At 32.3% G+C, this 21,926-nt stretch overlaps 2 protein-coding genes across 2 annotated transcripts; one reads left to right on the top strand and one right to left on the bottom strand.

The window, feature by feature from the left end:
* Positions 1-636: 636 nt before the first annotated feature.
* Positions 637-18,857, top strand: LOC129951031 (uncharacterized WD repeat-containing protein alr3466-like). The gene is made up of 7 exons (XM_056063021.1): positions 637-951; positions 1,029-1,146; positions 17,336-17,535; positions 17,598-17,719; positions 17,782-17,871; positions 17,930-18,164; positions 18,235-18,857. The coding sequence occupies exons 1-7, from the start codon at positions 839-841 to the stop codon at positions 18,743-18,745; spliced, it is 1,389 nt and encodes a 462-aa protein (XP_055918996.1). The 5' UTR covers positions 637-838; the 3' UTR covers positions 18,746-18,857.
* On the bottom strand, positions 7,087-15,427 carry LOC129951029 (anaphase-promoting complex subunit 5). The gene is made up of 3 exons (XM_056063020.1): positions 15,038-15,427; positions 14,590-14,977; positions 7,087-8,951 (listed from the first exon to the last, which is right to left on the bottom strand). Exons 1-3 carry the CDS (start codon positions 15,158-15,160, stop codon positions 7,195-7,197), a joined length of 2,268 nt encoding a protein of 755 aa, XP_055918995.1. The 5' UTR covers positions 15,161-15,427; the 3' UTR covers positions 7,087-7,194.
* Positions 18,858-21,926: the final 3,069 nt, after the last annotated feature.

Genomic DNA, 21,926 nt, shown 5'->3' with positions numbered 1-21,926 from the left:
TAGAAATGTTAACACTTTTTAGATGGCTCGAAGAAGAGAACTTATGTATAGGAATACAAATATGCATGCAGTCCCATTAAAATAACCGTCGAATCCTTCCAATAATTAAGACCTTAGATTTCCCACCTTCTGATAAGCACAATGGAAGTTCTGTTCCTTAGTTCCTTGTTAGGATGAAATCCGATGGCGGCAATAAGTTCCTTAATTTTGAGAAAAACAGCAGGTGTCGATGGAAAGAAAAAGTAAATGTTACACTTTCCGCACTAATAAAAATCTTATGCTCGCTTTTGGGGATAGTTTTCTCTACCATTACCACCTTCCAACCTACCTACATTGTACATAGCCCATCCATACCATTCCTATGTACGTTCTACAAAACTTTATTACTCTTGTCCTAGTCATTGAATGGCATAAAATTTTATTGATTTTCTTTATAAAATATGATGTGTTCACAAAAGGACTATTGACTATGGTACGACCATAGGTTATACTCGTAGTCGTATATCCTCTTTGCTGGACAATGACTCTTGTAGCTGGTATCTGGTTCTATATCCTATTTGTCCTCTGTATATGATGAATGAAATGGGTTCATTTTTGTTAGCAGGGTCGATTGTCATTAGTTTAGTTTGTGGTGTCGTTAGCTGACAATGTTCATATTAGACTTTCTGATATTTTAGTTTAATATCATAAGCAACAAAAAAAAAGCCTTAAGAAAACACAATCTCGTGCCTTATATATACATTTTATTTCTATACATTTAAAAGTTTGGGGGATTTTTTAAATACTAAGTCGCAATTTTTATCAACGTACCATAAAATAATATAAACACAACAAAATAATGTCGAAATTAATAGCAAAAAACGTTAGTGTCTTACAAGAGTTAAAAGTTCATACAAAAGATGTGACGTGTCTTGAGTTTTGGGGTAACGTTCTACTAGTTACCGGATCAAGGTTCGTCAATATACATAAATATTCTATTTTTAAAATAAAAAAAAAATTAATTATTCTACCTTTGATCGTATTCGTAGTGATAAGACGATTCGAATTTGGAAATGGGAAGTCGGTTTGGGCTTCGTGGAAGATTCAAATATATCACCGTTATTGGGACACAAGTATGGAGTAACTAGTGTGAAGATTTCACCAAAGGTATGTTTGGCATAACTTTACCATCATAATCATAGTTAATTACTGTCTTTTTTACTGTCATATAATTAACTGACAGTCTTTGATTGACTATAACGAGTTATTATGGAAAACTAGATAAACAGAATTTTATAGTATCACGGTTGACTTTTTGAAAGTTGAACATATGTAAGGTTAATATTTTTGTAATTTTATTAATGACTTTATTTATTTTTTGAAATGAAGGTACCTACATCAAATAGAATAGTGGTGTAAACAAAGTAGATTCTGTCATATTTTTTTCTATATTAAATATTGATTTAACTTTGACGTGTTTTTACGTTAGACTGTTTTCGGTGTGTTGCGATGTGCTTTCCATATAGGATACTTATATTTTTATAGAATACTTATATTTTTAGCCTGTCCATTCAGAATATTATGATGACCATGGCGAGGCAAATACACTTGAGGATTGTTTGTTGTTTTTAGGTTGTTAGTTATCCATGTTTATTTCTTTTGTTTTCGTATTTGGTTTATGTTTAATTTGGAGATATTCATAGCTTGTAAAAAGAGAACGACATTAAATTTGTCGGACTTTAGGGCCTAAACTTAAACTAGACTGGAATTTTGAATCAATTACATTTCCAAAAGATAGGAACACGCGATTTTAATTTTCTTTTTTTTTGAAGGAAGAGCATTTTATGAATAACAAAAAAGAAATAACTTAGTGTCAATTTAACGTATTATTTAATACAAATAAAATGGAAACAAAATCCCATTACCTAGGTGTTTTACTTTTGATAGCGTGCAGGGAAGTAATAATATACAAATAGTCATAAATAATAATGATATGCTGACCATAAATACCAGATGTACATATTATAATGTCTGATGTTAAAATGTTATATTATTTGTTTTCTATTGTATAATAATTACTTTAGAAGAGAATAACATACAGTGGGGAGCAAAAATGAGTACATGTTTAACTTCGTGCTCTTATGGCTGCATAAGAATAGAAGTAACAAAAAAAAAATCAAAATTTGTGTGTGTCCTTTATTTCAATACTTAAACAAATGGTTTTAATAAAAAAAAAATGGAAAACAATTACTAGAAAAACAGAACGAAAAGTTAAAACAACTCGCAGTACTCAAAGTTACACTTTAAAGGAAAGAAGAATAAAGGTTGTTCTTAGTACTTTGTCCATAGACCTTTATTAAATACAACACATTAAACACGTTTTGGCGTACTTTCTTCTAGATTCTCTTTAATTTCTTTTGGAATAGTCTGGCATTCTTAATGACTCGCTTGCAATAGCTGAAAATGTTGTTGGGTTAGCCATTCCTTCACGATTTTGGACGGGTGCTTAGGGTCTCCGTCCTGTTGAAATATTACTTCTTCCTCAAGATAAGGGCAGATATTACAAAAATCGGCAAGATAGGTCTGCAGAATGCTTAAATAATCTTCCTTCTTTATAATTTCACCATCGAAGCAATTCCATACCACGACGCTCCCTCCACCGTGCTTAACGGTTTCTATGACATGATGCCTAAGGGTGGTCTCCTTAGGACGTCGGCAGCAATATTGTTTGCCTTCGGACTGATACCGGTTAAATTTGGATTTGTCTGACCACACCACACGCTTCCAGTCATCTGTTGTCCAATTTTGGTGTTGTCTGGCAAATTTTAACCGTGCCTTTGCATTTGTTTTTGTTTTTTTACCGCTGAGATTTAGAAAAATTGATGTAGGGCTCTTCTTGCTGTCCATCGGCTAACGGGCTTATTAATTGTTATAGAAGAATCCTTTGGTGTTAAAAACTTGTATCTTTTCCTCTATGTAATATGAGACGTGCGTCAGCATCCGTTAGTATTTTTTTACGGCCTCTCTGGCTTGTGCTTTTGGAACAATAGCTCGCCTTTTCCAAAATCGAATGACTACTGATTGGCTTGTATTAAGCTACTTAGCTATCATTCTCGTTGAAGAGCCATTCTCCGTCATGATGACAATACTATACTCAGTTTGCCGTGATAGTTTTCTTATTATTTTAAATAGCTTTCAAATTATTGTGTTAATTTATTTTATTAATTTTTTGTACTTCACGCAATAAAACACATCAAAAACACATCTAACTGTAAATTTTGATGTTTTTGCTGCAAATTATCGAAAAGTTCACAGGTGCAAAGTTGAGTACATTGGAGTTGTTTTATTAGTTTTTTGCTTAGAATTAATTTTTTGCCTGTTTTGTATTATAACCCGGTTTTTTTAGAATTAAACATAAAATGAATGGCAACACACATTTTTCCATTTGCTTTGTTTTTTCTATTCTAATAAAGTACCAACTACAAAAAGCGCAAATATGTGCTCTTTTCTGCTCCCCACTGTTTGTATGTACAAAAATATAATATTTTGATTTTTTGTATGTAGCCTTCCGAATTGAATTTCAATAAAGTCATAAAGTAATCAACATTTAGTTCCATGATGGTTTCCACCACACTTCCTTTTTTTCAAAAAGTACCTGCTTTTTGTATGAACGCGCATAGTTTATGTCCCCTTGTCTTAAATTTGATTGGATTGCGTTTTATCCCTGGGAGTATACAAACCAATTATGCTATTAATAGTAGTTTACCATATCTACTTCCCATTTTAATTATTAATTTAAATTTAGACATCAATCTTCAATGTGGATCACAGCTTATTTGACCCACACTTTACGCACAACTTTAAAAGAGAATATCTCTTTAACGAAGCAAGCAATCAACAAAATAAAAACTCGGAAATGTTAATTAAGTTTTTAACTAAAATATAACAACAATTAAGGATTTTACATCCTTTAATAGTAAAAAAAACCGAACACCAACGTGAGTTGGCCCAACTGTTCGTACCGTTATTAAATGAAATGACAAGACAACAAGACTTAATTTGATTTAGTTCTATTTATTCTTTGAATTGTTCTTATAACCCTTCTGGTTCGCGTCTGCCGAAAGACTAACTCCCTAACCCACCTATTGGATATTTGCTCAGCCAATCTAAATGCTGAGCAAGCTATTTCGCCTACCGGATGTTTATAGGCGTATCGCATTACGCATTACCTAAAGCAATGCAAAGGTTTAAGCGCAATGTCAGCAGGTTCCCATGAATGCTTCATGCCTGGTTCATTGACATCCAATAGAACTAGAACTATGTTTCCGAAGGTCAACGTCGTTGGCGTGTGTTAACTCAACTTCATTTATATATTTTTAATTAAATCTAGACAAAAAAAAACAAAATCAAATTAAAATCAATATTTCAGAGTAACAGCTTATTTGACTCATTTTAAAAATCGAGTAAAATTATAACTGTTTATTAACAAAAAGAGACGTTTGTATAACTTTAGTATTTGGTATGTCCTCCCTTTTGATTTATGACTGCCTCAAGCCGATTTCGATAAGAATCCACCAGTTTTGTTGTCGCTTCCACAGGTATTCTTGACCATTCTTCAACTAAAGCCATCTTTAGGTCATTTTTGTTAGAAATATGGCGCTCGCGTATTTTTATGTCCACATTTGACCAAAGGTTTTCGATGACATTCAAATCTGGACTCTTTGCCGGTGGTTGACGTGAGGCAGTTGTAAATTAGCCAAGTTTGAACAATGACCGATGTATGTTTTGGATCATTGTCTTGATAAAATCGAAATGTATCCGTTATGCTTAGTTTTTCTGCGCTTTGGAGCAAATTACTTTTGAGAATATTTTTGAGATATCTATTGTTATCAATAAATTGCAACTTGCCGAATCCAGCTGCTGACATGCAGGCCCATACTATGGCATACAAGTTTTTATCTTGGAGCTCTGTGATGGGTTTTCGCCACACATAAGACCGTCCATCGGATCCAAATATATTAAATTTTGATTTATCTGCGAATATAACACTCTTCCAGAACGTGGAATCCTTCGCTATATGCTCCTTTGCAAACTGAAAACGGCTTAGTCAAGGTGGAGGTGGGTGACAGAGGTATGGCCAAGTCGTAGTCGGATAAAGTTTTTTATTTTTGATTTTTCGCTGTTTTTAGGTTCTAGGTTTTGATTTAGTTGAATTCACTCCTACATAGTGGTGATTGTATCTTCTCCATTCGTTTTCTTGGGTGCTGGTCAGTTTTCTTGTCAGGTTCTTCACAAAGTCATTCTTGGTGTAAATATTGTAGAGGTAGGCTGGGGACTTGCTTGCGAGGCTGGCAGCTTTATCAGTGAGCTCATTGCCACGGATGCCAACGTGTCCAGGGGTCCACATTAGTTGTATATGCTATGCTGCTTTTAATTTATCAATAAGGAGCGGATGTTGTTAATGAGATTGGTGGAGTTGTTGGAATTGGAGTGGATGAACCAAGGAGGTTTCAGTAGAGCAGAATTTTTTGTTTTTAACAACACTCGTTTTGGAAATTCAGAGTTACCAGATTGAAGGATGGTGAAATTGGATGATGGTGTCTTGTAACTTCTTTTGAGTGTTAAGTTGACTTCTTTATCAATTATCGAGTTCGAAGAAAATATCAGTTTAGCATATAGTTTATATTTGATTTTTTTCTCTACGCTCTTCAAAAGTAGGGAGCCCAGCCTCTGCCAGGATGTTTTTGATGGCAGTAGTATGGAAAGCGCCAACACTACATCTTGCTGCTTGGTGGAAGATTGGTTTTATGATCCCGAGTGTGGATTTCGGAGTGTTGCCATACATAAAAATACCATAATCTATTTTACTTAATATAAGTTGTTTGGTTATATCACAAACGGTGTTTACGTGTACGCTACTTTTCCTACTGATAAATAATTAATAATATTAGACCTTGCAGCTAGAGATTTCTTAAGATCTAAACAATGATTGTGCCAATTGTTTTTACTATTAAATATGAGTCCTAAAATTTTTCAATTTGTTACATTTTCAATTTCTACATTATTTACATTAATTGACAGAGGTGTACAAAAATGTTTCCGACATACATGCAGCACTTTGTATTTTGGTAACGAAAGTTTAGCTCCAGAAGAAGCTGTCCATTCTAAAATGTCATTAAGAGCATTTGTGAATGAATTTTTGATTTCCATAACATTTTGGTTTTTAGAGAGGATATATACGTCATCAGCATAGAGGCAGTATTTTAAAGACTTGTGCTTGGTTAAACTGTCACATATATACTGAAATGCAATAGAGAACAAAACAACAGATAATAGGGATCCCTGAGGTATTCCGTTGTGTATGCTCTATGTAGCAGAATAGGAGTTACAAAATATTTTATTTGTAAAAAAAGCTTTAACATAATTAATAATATTAGATCCAAAACCCCAATCTTTGTATTCAATGTATTCATATTCTTTCTAATGCTTTTTCAAAGTCTAGGGTGAGTATAGATGCATGGTTTTTGGAGCTCAGTGCACTAGAAAAGCAGGGCGTTTGTACAATCACGATTAGTTTTAAATGCTACTTGACTTAGGCTAAGAAGTTGTTTAGATTCTGCATACCACATAATTCGTTTTGCGACAATTTTTTTCGAGGGTTTTAGTGGTATAAGAGAGGAGAGATGGGTCGGAAGCTATCTGGAGTTAGTTTATCTTTGTTAGGTTTAGAAATGGGAAGAATTGCGGCAGTTTTCCAGATTTGGGGAATAACTGCGGTTTTAAGAATCATATTGTATAGATTCAGAAGTCTTTGCTTTGTGTCAGCTGGGAGGTTTTTAATCATAGGGTATGATATTCTGTCCCTGCTGGGAGTTTTACCTTTTAGTTTATAAAGACAGGCTTCCTGTTCGACCATAGATTTCACCCTCAATGAGTTGGGCCTGGGAATAAGCTGCAGACAAAACGATTAATTGGGTTATGGCCTCATGTTTCAATGTTTTGAATTCCTTTGCATAATTGGAATCTTCTGAGTATTTAAACCAGCAATGAGCAAACTTGTATGCTATTCAAATTATTTAGAAACAAGATTACTGATTACATGTTTTTCCATGTAAATATTCTTCAACTTTTCTATAAAATTTTATTTTAACAAATAAATACAATTAAAAAAATATTTACAATATTTAATAATACAAAACAACCATACACTTTTTTTTAAAAGAAAACATTTAAATACTCTTCGGCGATATTGAATTCCATGTGATATTGTCTGAATAAGGCCGCGTATCTATTTCGCTCAGGCTTCATGCCAAGTTCGTTGTACTGCGTTGCCAAAAAGCTATATACATCAAGTACTTTTGCGTAGGCGTCTAGTTTCTTAAAGTATCCAATAGCTTCATCGATCTGTTGGCTACACTCTTTTAGGCACTTTTTCTTTTCTTCAGGCGTTAATGCTGTGGCAACCAGACATCTCATGTAAACAAAACTTGCCTTTGCACGGTCGTACAGTCCTCCATTGGCATATATCTTTTCCATGCCGTTTTTAATAGATTGTAGAGCTTTTTGGGGCATTTGCATTTGAAGTAAGACCTGTGCGAACATCATATCCGTTATGGCCCATTCAAACTCGAGATAGGACTGTAATGCTAAAGTTGATGCTTTGTTTAGGGTTCCTATCACCTCGGAATTGACTTTGTCTTGAGAGATCATGGAATAAGCAAGCAGAATCAAGGCACGAACTTGTGTCAAGCAATCGAGTTCACTTGACATGAGTAGTTTGTCAAGCATCGTTCGAGCGGTGGTTAGATATCGCTTGGCAATAAGCACCGAAACACGCTGGAGAATTGCAGCATTTTCATCAAACACATAAAGTTGATCACAAGCACGCGAAGCTTCCTGCCATTTACAACGCAGAATTGATTGGTGAATTATTATATAGCACTCACAGATCATCCAGCTATTCGAATAAGGATTCCGAGGGAATCTCTCCTTGGTGTGGTGCAAGACTACGGAGGATAAGGCATATTCTCCTTGAATATTCAACCACAGAGCCAGACAGCAGAGCACCATGCACACACTTTCACTATTGCCTACGTCGCCAAATACCCACGTCTTTTTCAACTTCAACAGCAATTGAGCGTACATTGAAGCCATTTCATTGTGTCCATACAGATTCCAAAGAGCCGAGCGAAGAGCCAGGGAATCAGAGAAATAATCCATCAAAGAATTCTTACAGTTAAGTTCATCACTCTTTTGAAGAAGTTCAAACAAATCCAACGGCAGACACCCACATTGAGCGCCAACCTTAACTACAAACTGTATGCTTAACGACAGACTCTGAATCATACACGGATCTTGCAGATCGGGAAGGCATTTCTCGAATGGATCTATTTTATTGCTATTGAGAATGCAATACCACGAATTCGCCAAATCCAAGCATCGTTTGTCGCCATTCTCCTGTGCCAGCATTATACACTCTTTCAGCGATTCCAGCGCCTCCTCACGATGACCAAAATTAGCATGCATAACGGCGAGATTTATACTGAAGAATTGAAAACCCTTATGCTCGTAGTTGGTCATCATTTGCATGGGACTTCGATCGAAGGCACGATGCAAGGCATCGACAGAACTGAAATAATCACGCAATCGAAGATTGTTCATGTAGGTGAGGAAGAATGCTTGAGAATTCAATGGATTATCTTGAATTATTTCGTTGAGTTTTGTTTGCATTTCGATGGGTGGTAGAGCACGTATTTCGTTGCTTTCCAGCAGGCTACACTGTTGGGTTATAAAGAGATCGGCCTGCTTGGCAGACCACTTGCTGTGAGGGTTTCGATGGTGGTGCACATTATCGACTACTGGCAGGGATTCTTCTTCTTCAATTGTTGTTTCTTCTTTGCTCTCTGTTGTGTTGTTGGTACACGTGCCCAGAAGGTTTGATACGCGGGGGCCAATCGCCATCATACGAATGCCTAAAATTGAAAGTTCACATTAAAGACAAGAACCTTGTGGATATTTTCAAGGAATTCCAATTTACAAAAAATAAACTCCCAAAAATGAACAGCTGCAGGGTTTCAAGAAAGCGAACTAATAACTAAAAAAATTGTCTGTGCAAAATGTTCTTAAGAACTAGAGCTAAGTTTTAATAATTGAAATGATTTGTTTGAGAAATCAGGGATTGAATTTAGGGTGGTATAAATAAAGATAGCACCTCATCAAAGATTAAGTTTCAGAGCAGGTATTTCAAATGATATGAATAAAATATTTAGAATGTGCCAACCGCTTGCGAATCTAAATGTTTGATGAGCATCTTCTCAGGCAGAGCATTGCACCTTCTTCATTAAATCTTTTAAAGAATACGATGCAGGTTCTTCATCATAAAAAGCAGCTTCTCCTAAGAGAAACTTTTGTTTGGAATGATATTATGAAATTTTTAGGATGAATGCAGTCAGGAGTAATGGTAGAATTCAAAAAGACAACAAATTTTTTACTTCATTTAAGCAATTCAAAAATTCAATCGAATGATTTAATTGGTCCATAGAACATATAGCACTTATGTACGTCCATACTGTCAACTTTTTTTCTCATTACTCTTAAAGTCAGAAATTTAAGAAATCCTTCAAAAACGCAAGGAGCCAAAATATCAGTTTTTCGATGTATTCTCTTAATAAGCAGAGTTGTAAAAACTGCAGTCTTTTTGGGAATAATAAGATTCTTTTTCTTTAGTCTTTTAACTTACAAAAGTGCTTTAACTGTAACTAAACAGTCAGCAGTTAGAACTTACTTTCTGACTTGGCAGTTAATTGACTAAAAGTTAAGTTTGAATACTGATGCGCTTTGAAAACGCCTTTAAAGATGTGTTCAGATTTGTCATAGATTCATGTATACATAGTATTTGTATAACTAGTTGCTCGGTACATGCTTCGATACGTATAAGACACAGTAATACACACAAATGATTAATAAGTTCATTTATTCAAACAAAAAATATTTTAAATTGCTAGCTATTTAAAAGTCCAAATGACCCAAATGATATATTGTTTATATTATATTTATAAGCAAATAGTAAAAACTGAAAAATAAAAAAGAATTGGGTACTCTTACAATGGAGGGTCTATATGGGGTAGTCTAAAACAGTTAGATAAACAATATTTTTAGTTTTTCCATTTTGAGCATGAATAAATGAATAGTTGTACCGGGTGTACCGACTCGGGAACAGGCAACATAAAGTTGACCATGTGAAAAACATGATTCCTCCAAATTGACACCACAAACGTGAAGTATTTGCTTTTGGGCCTTATTTATGAACATCCCAAATGATAAACGCACAGGATATTGTAATCTTTTGAATTGAAATGGCATATCAGTTGGAATCATAGAGATACTCGGTATCAAACACCGATTGATTTACCAGTTAAGATTGTAGCTTCAATCAAATTTGGCAATAACTTTTTCACTACCAATCTGGTGTCATTACACAGTTTTGGTGGATTAATGTTTCGCAACAATATAATCAAAGAACCAATTTTCAGATTCAAGCAATGCGGTGGTATAGCACACCTGACAGTTTCGCTTGAATTGGAAATGGCATTGATATGAATGTTTTTCGGTGCTAAATTGGTGCGTTCTTTCAACCAATCAAGATTTCTGTAATTATGAAGAATATTGGGAAAGGCACATTCAATCAACTCATCTATATACAGTGCGGTTCACATGGTTAGCCGCACTATTTTTTTCCTCAATAAATTGTAGTTTTTCTCTTTGTTTTTCTCATGAACTACCAAACAATGCATTTATTTGAAAGGTTATTAAATTCTCTTGGAAAAAAACCTAAATTCAAGAATAGTGAGAGACACTTTACGGTTATTATTTTGATCTCTTTCTTCCCACGAGTTCAAAAAAAGCTCAAATAAATAGTAGATATAGATTGTGCAATTGTACAAAAATTGTTCGGTTAAGTAATCAATCCGTTGGTACTGTCGATTGGTATTTTGCCATCACCAATTTCTAACAATTTTTTTGATAACTCATGGGCAGTTGCATCATTATGTATGTAGGTGAATACGCATATTAATGTTCAGTGTTATTTTTCGAACATATTTCCAAAGAACTGAAATTGAACAGGCGTTTATTTCATCAGTAGGAGTTTATCGAGAAATGACAGGCAATGTTTGACGAAAGTCTCCTGACAGCAATATCAGAGCACCACCAGAACAGCTGTTGATTACCGCGTAAATCTTGCATTGTTCGATTAAATCCTTCTATTGTTTTTTTTATTTGCCATTATGCACTCATCCCATTAAATAATTAACGTTAATCGAAGAACTTTTGCAATAGCAAAATTCCTCCAAATATTTCAAGTTGGAGTTTCAATCACTTGTACATTCAATGGCAATTTTATTGCAGAGTGCGCGGTCCGACCACCTTCTAATAATGTAACAGCAATTCCCGAAGATGCAAGTGCCAATGCAATTTTCTATTCCGATCGAATAGTCGCTAAAATCAATGATACAACGAAAGTTTTGCTGTACCCACAGGCGCATCCAAGAAATGTAATCCACTTGTATTATTGGAAACGGCTTGCATGATTGTGTCCTACACATGTTCTTGTTGAATATTCAATTTGGTTATATTCGATTGTACAAATAAACGTAAACCATGTATCATGTATCTCACGATTCAGTTGGGTCATACCTAATTGTGCTAATGCTTTATTCACAATCGTTAGGCACATACCTTCAATTATTATTACAACTTCGTTATACATTTTCAAGGTAATCAACAAATCGGGATTTCTTTAAGTATTAGTACAAATTGTTTGTATACGGAAGTATAGAAAGATGTCGATTTTACACCTTTTCAAGATTTTTTTTTTAAATTTTCTCTGCGTACAAACTTTCTCTGGACTTTCACGAATAATTCAAGACCAAAATTAGCCAAAGCAGTAAGGGCATTGTTGCGTTATAACATTACAACGAAAAGTGGCATTGATTTTTATATATATAGATATATTGTTGTAATAATTAAATAATATTTCGGTTTTTCCAAATGATCTGATTTCATTGAATTGAATATGCTGATTCAGTTTTAGAAAGAAAAAAATATCAGCAGATGCTTCTATTTGTTGCTTGATTGATATGTTACAGGTAGTCGTTTTAAAACTTTCGTATTGAATGGGCCTAATTTACCACCATACAAATTCTTTTATTTTAAAAATTAAGTTGTAAACAAATAGTTTTTGAAAAATTAATTATCAAATCCAAAATTAAATAAAAAGTTGAAAAGGATTAATTTTTCAAGTTTTTACGTATTTAACTGTTAATTTTGTTTCCTGTATTTTATTTTTTTTTTTTCAACTTTTAGTCTAATGCCAAAACTCGAAAAACAAATGAATGAAAATTGAGTATTTTTTTTATTAAAAAAATGCCCTTCCCACCCAAAAGATTGTAAATAGAAAAAAGATTGTAAATAGACCTAGTCCCAGTCTGCATGTGTACCGAAGACGAGAATTACGATTTATATCTTGCCCAAAAATCTTCATCTTTGGACTCTCCTAAAAAATTTCCCAAACCTTAAAAAAAGCTTTTTACAATCGCTGTGCTTATTGACACTCCTAGAAGAGAAGCACATTGAGACCAGCAATTTTAAAAATTGCTACTACTGAAAGTTAACTCGTCAAAAATTGCTACTACTGAAAGTTAACTCGTCAGTTGACAATTAATTTTATTTATACAAAAAAATTGTTATTAAAAAATTTAGTTTTTTTCGAGTACATAGGCATAATTTGAGAAGAATAAAATATTTAATTTTGCGAAAGAGCAACTTTCATTTCCTAAAAATATTATTGTTTTGTTCGACATGCTCAATAAACATTTGCCACAAAAAACACTGCAAAAAGGAACTTATGCCAAAAACATTCTAAAGAAAACCTTATTGTTATTGGCCAAACAGCATTGTTACGTCATTGCATAGGTACCTCATACATATTTTATATTATTTTCAAATCACTCTAGTATCTTAGTCAAAATACTAAAAACCAAGTCAATTGACTTAAACTGCAGTGAAAAAACTTACTGACTAAAACTTCTAATACCCCAGTAAAAAAGAATTCGTACTGACTAAAAAGACTAAAACCAGTTAGTCAATTAACTGTTTTTTTTAACTGCCAAATCAGAAAGAAAGTACTGACTGCTGACTGTTTTTTTGCAATTAAATTTCCCAGTCGCAGTATTAACTTACATTCAAAAAATTAGTTATTTAACTGCGACTTAATTAAATGCATTACCCAAAAGACCGCAGTTTTTACAACTCTGCTAATAAGATAAGGGTATACGTTTCCATTTTTTTTCTTATTAGCATTGGTGGTATGAACGCAAGGAAGACAAAGACATTGAAAAATCTATATAAACTTAGGAAGCTGGTAAGGATGAACGTCAAAAACAAACACACTTTCAGATTATTCTGAAGCAGACAAATTTCGCAATATAATTTTAATACATGGTGCAACGCATTTCGCTTATAGGATAACTATAGTTTTCAATGCCTTTTAAATGCTATATAGAAGCTTACAATAGTATCGCTGCGAACACGGCTAAAGTATTACAAGTTTAATATTTATTTGTACGTTAGAAAAAACTTAAAAAACCTTACCAACATCTCAAGCAGATTTTATAATATGAATTATTCGATATATTAGAAACAAAATATGTCAATCTAGGCTTTTGTCATTGATTGTAAAAATGTTTAAAACAAAAAAGCAAGCAATTTATAAGTTTAACTGAAGTTCATTTGAGGTTCGAAGAGCTGATGCTTACTGGTTGACTTAAATTTGTATTCATATGAAACGTGAGCGTGTGGTTAGTTATTAAAGAACTCCTTTGAATCGTTTGGAGAACCTGCTCTTTAGTTCATAACACCCCTAGGAATCTTTTTTAATGCGAACTACGCACTAACTATTATCCGGCGAACTTTAGCTGGAAGTGCGTGTTAATCTCATTTGAAATCAAGATTCAAAGATTTCTAGAACTCAAGTTTTCTTTGTTTGATCAAAAATAGTTGTGTTCATTTCTATTAATCATGATAAACAAAAATACTTTAATTTAACTCACTCCTTATTATAACAAAATAATTATACACCTGAGAACCTACATGGATTATAACATAAAAGTCGCGGCATATTATTAAAAATAGGCATAAAGTAATTGGTCATACATAATCAATGCAACTTAGAGTTACTCAAACTCAGTGTTTTTTACACTACTAACTTAGCAAACATCGCTTCTAGCAATTTAATTTATTAAAGCACTGACTGAGTGTGTTATTAATATTAGATTTTTGTGTCGTAGAACTCTCAACAGAAATCCAACTAAAGTACACATTTAAATATGTGCGTGTCACTTAAGGCAGGGCTGAAATCAATAAAAATCTACAATATAATATCTAACCACCCTCTGAATACCACCATCGCCTTTATAATATAAAAACACCCTCTGCTCCTGGTGTGTGACGATTAATAACGTTATGACAAAGAATCTCAGAGAGACCAGACAGAATGTAAAGTGGAAAATGTGTGTGGAAAGCCAATCTAGGGCAGTGCATTCCTTTACTCACCTTTCTCGTAATACAAACATATGTTCTCGTATAAGCTGAGCATTTCTGGGAACGACATTCGGTCTAGAATCACAGCAACTCGTCGTATGTAGAGTCCAACGATTCCGTATTGGCTGACACCAATCGAATCGGAGAGGATTTTATCGAAGTTCTGCATTTCGAACAAATCGAAGAGGTACTCCAGTCCGAGGCTATTTAGGTCACTCATGCATTTCTCGAATCCTTCCAAATGGACAGTATCGATTTTGTAGCGATTCGACGTGAGGAGATTGTGCAAATCCTTATACATCATGTCTGGATATTGGATGAGTTTTAAGAGAAGCATACAGAAACGCTGTCGCGACTGGGCGGGAAATATTAGACCAAGTTCGGAGGCTGATTGTTTTGCCTATCAAATTAAATTATTAGAACTTTTATTGAATATTCAAATAATATAAATCAAAAATACTTTAAGATATTGATGAACTAAAAGGACAATTGCTACTTTGTGTGGAGTTGGTGTGTCTATGCGGGAAGTTGTGAATGTGGTGTTTCGGGGATCGAGGGCTTCTAGTTCTTCGAAATGATTCATGTTGTTTATTTTTTGAATATATAAGAATTAAACACGAATATTTCGAGGATAAACAAATTTGCAACAGATTTGTTTGAAAATTATCAACTAAATGCCCACACAAAATAAACCAAATGTCAGAATTGAAAGCCGATGCCGGTGTGTCGGCAGGGTAGTTTATAAAAGTTTTCTTACTGGTGATTACAGTGAATGCATAGAACTTTAGGATGTGTTGTGTGATTTAACTATTTTGTTTTTATTGATTTTCTAATTTTTCTATAAGAAAAGAAATGTATTAAACATATGCATATAAGAATGTGTTATTTCTATTTAAAAGACGTTTGTGATTGATTTTGAAGCAAATTGAAAACAAAATATTATTTAAAAGAAAAAACTTATGAAATTATCTGATAATGAAACAAGTGTTTGGTTGTAAAATTGACAAGATTGACGAATTACCTTTTATTTGACAAAAAATCACTTTGGGTTTTACCAAATATCAAATTGAAAGCTCACTTGAATATTAAGCTCTAAATATATCTCCATACCAACAACCACTTAAAAACACACCGTTAAATCTAACTAAATGGTTTGCACGGTTATTTTACAGCAAAAAAAAACCTAGTGACAACTTTAAAAGAGTTAAGATTTGTTGTTTCTTGTTGATTGGAATATTTTATAAAAAGTAAATGGAAAAAGACTTGTTCTTATATTTAATTGTGTTTTCGTTTTTATAAATACCCATAATTTTAGAAATGACTGAAAAACTAAATTTGAAAAGGAGTAGATCTTTTAGTACATTTTGATCTGTAGTGTCAAATTTTTGTATACACTTTTTGACTCCTTGGGCCTTACCAATAATCAAAATTAAAGCTGACTTAAATATTAAACTGGGTTTTAAATATTTTACCATGCCAATAAACATTTTAATAGTTAGGTTAAGGGCTAACGCGCAGTTAAATTTATTGTTAGGAAACTCAACTATAAACATAGATTTAAATTAAATTCCATGGTTTGACCTGTCGTTTTGACAGCACACGCAACAAATACTTTTCAGGTCACAAAAGTTGAGATTTGTTGTGACTGTTTGTGGCAATATTTAATAAAAAAGTAAGTCGAATAATACTCGTTTTAATATATAATTGTGATTATGTCTTTTAAGTTTATGCTGGAAAACAAAAATATTTATCTGTAGTGCCGATAAGACTCTGTATGGTCATAGTTTGAAAAAGGTTCAATTTTGTCTCCTTGCTTCGGCCACATTTTACAAGATATTTTTATTGAATCATCCGAATCCATTTCGAAATTTAATTTTAATCAAATATTTTTGTTTTGTTTATATTTGCAAATTTTACTAATGTCAATTTAATGCTACCTTTTTGACAGAGAATGTAGTAGATATTGTAATAGAAGGCTAATTAGTTAAATAAGTTTTTTTTGGTTATAGGCATACACGCAAATTAACTCGCTGTTAAAATTTAACTCATCGATACCTAAACGTGTGTTAATTGATTAATTATTGGTAAGGCCCCTTGCCTTGGCCACATCAAGATGATTATGTTTTTAATAGTTTATCAGTCTAAGTCCATTTTAAAACTTAATTTTGTTAAAATAAATATTTTTGGTTTGTTTATTTTTACGCCTACTACTCAGTGCTGTATTTTTGACAACAAATGTAGTGAAAAATTGTGATAGAAGGCTGATTAGAAAAAGGGAGTGTTTGTTTTAGTTATAAGTCTAGACGCAAATGAAAGAAATATGCCTTAAATTGCGTTAAGCTATTTATTATTATCTTTTTACTAAAGTCCAGTCGTTATTAGTGGTTTTCAAAAATTGAAACCATTCATTGGATATTTTGACAGGTCTACATTTCCCGATAGAATTTCACCGACATTTTTATTCTCGCAGAAAACTGCCAGATATACAATTGAGTGGGACATTTCGTTTAATTTTTGATATAATGGAAAGTAACTTTCCGTTAGAAATATATAGACAAATAAATTATTTATATGATTTCCAATCGATCATTTAATAAAATTAAACAAAATAAATAAATTCAAAAGAGGATATTTTTCCTACAGTTAACCTGGTGCGTAAATATACACCTACAATATAAACTTATAGTTAAATTTTATCATAACACTTTCGTTATTATTTTGAAGTTCTTTTATATAGCTTTTTTTTTTATTTATTAAGGGAGGAGTCCTTGCTTCTTCCTCTGTAGATGGAACTGTTCTTTTGTGGGACATCTCAACTGGACAGAAAACCAACACCCTCTACCAATTAAATGGAGAAGCAGTTCGTTCATGCTGTTTTAGTCCTAATGGATCTTATATTGCATCAGCTGATGATAGTGGAGCGGTATGCATTTGGGGTCAAGAGAAAAATTTAATTAGGTATTTTTACAAATTTTGAAGTTTTGAAAAAAGAAAACTGACTTATTATCATTATTTTAAAGAACACTTCATTATCACGAAGAAACAGTTTATGCCTTAGCCTTCTCGGCGGATTCAAGCATTCTCTTGACAGCTTGTAACACAGGAATGATGAGGCTAACATTTATAAAACGAATTTGTGAAGGTATCCACTTTTGGATTTTTGCATCTCAAATGTCTGAATATTATTTTTGTTTCAATTCATAGCTCAAAACCATGAATATGATTGTGGAATTGATCACGCTCATGATCTTGGAGTTGTATATGCTGATTTCTGTAAACTTATTCATACAGATCGTAAATTATATTGTATTTGTGTTTTTCAAACTCATTCAAATTAGAATATTTTCTTTAGCTTTAGACCCTGACACAACAATTCACACAGTTGTAACGTGTGGAAATGATCAATGTATAAAACTCTGGAGAATTTACTCTCTTAAGTCAAACGAAAATCTCAAGAACTCCCGACTGATCCCACCTGGTCCAAGTGAAAGAGAATCTGGGAATTCGGTCGTCAATAGTTCAAGTTTAATGAATGCCGAATGTGTTCTAACAATATCCGGACATGGCTGTTCTGTAACTTGTGTGAGGTAAATAATAAATCAATTAGAAATAATTATTAAAAAAATTCTAATATTATATCATTTTTAATATATGTAGATTCAATTCTCGTGGAACTCTCTTGATATCATCAGGTATGGATAAGGCTGTAAAGGTTTGGGATCTACAAGGCAACTGTCTTCAAACTCTACTCGAACATTCTCGTTATGTCAATTGCGTGGCAATAAATGGAGATTCATCGTTGCTTGCATCTGGATCCAACGATCGGTCAGTTATAGTATGGGATTTGTCAGCTACACTTACACTCGAATCACACATTGCCGGATTCCGTTCGATCATATTCAACATGGCTGCGAGTGAGATTGACATACCATTGGAACTTATTTGTCCGATCACCCATGAGATAATGACATATCCTGTCGTAGCAGAAGACGGTTTCACATATGAAAAATCAGCAATACTCGAATGGTTCGATCGTGGTAGGAATACTTCTCCAATGACAAATGAAGAATTGACAAGTCTCGATGTAAGCGACAACGAAGATCTGAAACTTAAGATTGAATGTTTCCTTAAAACATTAGACTTTGATTCATTCGATGGTATTGCTTGAAATGTCATAAATTAATGTTGTATGTGAATCACTTTTTTGTCGATGATGTTGTCTTTATTTGAATAAAAAAAGAATTCGGAATTTTCACACCACAATATTCCAAACGTTGAAAGTTTTTAGTTGATATTAATATTTTGACAGAAGAAGATTCCGTTGGATTATAAACAAGCCCAAATAATCATACAAAAGTAGTGTTTTACTATTTTTAGTTAAAAAAATTAAACAAGAAGTGACAAACATTTCTCAAAAACGGTGAGTTCTATTTCTGTCTTCGTTAAGTTTATAAGAAACTCATTGTGTACATTCGTTGTTTCTTTTAACGAACAAGTTATTACTTAAATGGATATGATTGCACAAAGTAACGTTTTGTTTTTGATTGAAGACCAAAGTTTCCCCCAATTTTTAGTAATTATATATTTACTCGAAAAATATTTTTTAAAGAAAGAAAAAAACATGTTTTATCACAGTTTTGATTGTCTTTTTGTAGAAGGTACGTGACAAAGTCATATCGTACATTCCACTTTATCTTATTCAAACATAGCAACAAGTAATCTCAGAAAAGAAATGTTTTATATCATTTGAATATACAAAACGTTGGCTGTTCACACAAACCTCTTGTCAACAAAAGTTATAAGAGCTAAGGATAAATGTGAAGATGGCGAAGCACCATAAACTTTCTGCCTACTTAAAGGTGAATAAAAAGAATAAATTACTTTGTCAATCTCAGAAAGTTTATTTTTATTCATATACATACGAGAAGATGACTCGCAGTTGATGCAACAAATATCTTAGGTCTGTATTCGTAAATTGCTGTCAAAAAGATTAAACCCATAAATTATAACTGAAAAGCAAAAGATATCACATATTTACCATTGTCTAATTATTTATTTGTACTTTTCCATTTAAGATAATGAGTTAAGCCTTAAAAAACACCTAGTTCAACATTTTAGAGCTGTTCTGGCACTGATGCCCTTTTTCCACTCCTCTTAAAATACTCCTATAATATCTGAGGTTTTTGTATAAGAAAAGAGCTTAGATACAATATTAAGACAGAAAACAGGATGGATTTGTTTGCTAAATGAAACATTTCTTTAAAAGATAAGATAGAGGTATAAATAGTTAAAGCAGGGTATATAAAAGCCACATCTTATTGTTGAGTGGGAGAGGGCTTTGTTTTTTCTCATTTAAATTTAAAATTCTTTTGTTTGGGCCGTACTTTTACACATAGCGGTATCTTTATAAGAATTTTTGTTTTCAATGGGGTTTAATGCGTCTTCTGATAGATCATATGTCAGTGTTTTATAACATACATATGTGACCTATATTCATGTTAAACAAATCGTCTAATTTTGAATTAGAGTCTGGTCCCATTTAAAGTCTTAATTTGTATATACAGAACATTTTACGTTAAATTTTGTTTGTTTCTATATTTGTATATAAAAAAAGTTTCATATGTCATCAGATCTGTCTAATTTGACGGCTTAGATCAATTAGAGCATTTTCTTTAAACTTTGTATTCTTTTCATCTTTTAATAGGAGTCTTAAAAGTTATAAATTAATTTTATTTGGAAAGTGGAATATTCCTGAATGTAATCTACTATCGCTAAGGATCAGTTTATAAATGATCATCGAGTAAAAATATAATTCGTTGAAGTGACATAAGTCATTTTAAAATTGGTTTCTTTTGTTTTAAATTTAAATTTATAGAAATAATTAGCACAACATTTTAAAGGAATTGAAAAAACTGTAATTTTTGACTTCAAAGATCTCTTTATAAACTTTATATGAGCTTTAATAAAAAAATAAATTTTTAATATTTAGTATTTTTTTAAGGGAGTCCAAAATTATAAAGCTTTGCTAATTAATATTAATTCGAATTCCCAACTATTGACTGGATCATTCCATCCACTGCTCTTATAAAAATAACTGTACAGAGATCATATGAATTAAGAAAATTGCTAAAAATTAAAGTAGCTATTCTACATATTCTACATTTTTAAGAGATAGTAGCATGGTAAAATCTTTTAAAATAAGATAAATCACCTTTGGAGCCAAGTAAATTCCTAAAAATGGATTTAGCAATTTACTAAATCCTTTAATAGTTGCCTTTGATGTAACCCATTTTGACATTTAAAAAGAAAAATATTATGCCTGTTTGAAAGGGATACAAAAAGTCACCTTAAATTATTCCAAGTGCCCAGTTTATATGTTTGTATAATGTTTATAAGAATTTTTCAAGAAGACTGACAGAGCAGGAGAATAAAATATTAACAGAATTTCCCACCTGGAAGTCAAAAGAGGTTTTTAGTTCATTGCTTTCTATTTAAATTTTTAATGGAGAATGATTTAGAAAAATATAAACAGTTCATTTAAAAATAATACGTTTCAAAAGAGTACAAAGTGTTAACTGTCAATTATTTGGTTGACAAGCAAGGAGAAATTGGATACGAAAATGACATATTCCAAGGTGGCGAACTAATTTAAACTTAATTTATGACATTTGTAATTTAGTTTGAATTGATGTTTCACTAGACTATGATTTAAATTCAAATTGATAAACATAAAATCTGGGTTTAAAAAAAATATATGTATAACATGATTTTATTCCAACAAGAGAAAAAATAAGTTTTCAATACAGATTTTCGTTATTATTTGAAACGTATACAGTAATATTTCATTTTATAAAATTAATAATTTTTAATTTAAAATTTGAATGATTAAAAAGTCACTACAGCTTTATAGACATTGTACTTAGGCGCCATAATTATTTTAGACTTAAAGAAGGTTTCACATTCATTTATCTAAATAATAAATTAAATTATCTCTTTCTTATTTTTAAATGAGAACAAAGATAAGAACAAAATGAAACTAAATAAACAATACTAAGTTACTATAAATAGAGCACATAAAATGTATTATTCAAAATTTACGGATATTCTATTTGAAAGGTTTTAAAAAAATGTGTCAGAAATGTCATTTTAGAAGTACATTTTTGAAAGGTGTCATGTTAAAGTTTCTGTCTCAGACCTGTTATACAGTAGTGGACACGAATTTAGCACATTGAAAAGAGTACAAGTATTTTTCTACTCTCAATTCTTTATTACTAGCAAGTAACGGTTCATTTTTATGTTGTAACCTTATATGGTAATAAAAATGTGTAAACGATTGAAAAGTAAAATAC

This window comes from Eupeodes corollae, chromosome 3 (genome assembly GCF_945859685.1).
Source record: "Eupeodes corollae chromosome 3, idEupCoro1.1, whole genome shotgun sequence".
In the NCBI taxonomy this organism is placed as follows: Eukaryota; Metazoa; Arthropoda; class Insecta; order Diptera; family Syrphidae; genus Eupeodes; species Eupeodes corollae.
Note: the sequence above shows the minus strand (reverse complement) of the source record. Positions and strands in the feature narration are given on the sequence as shown.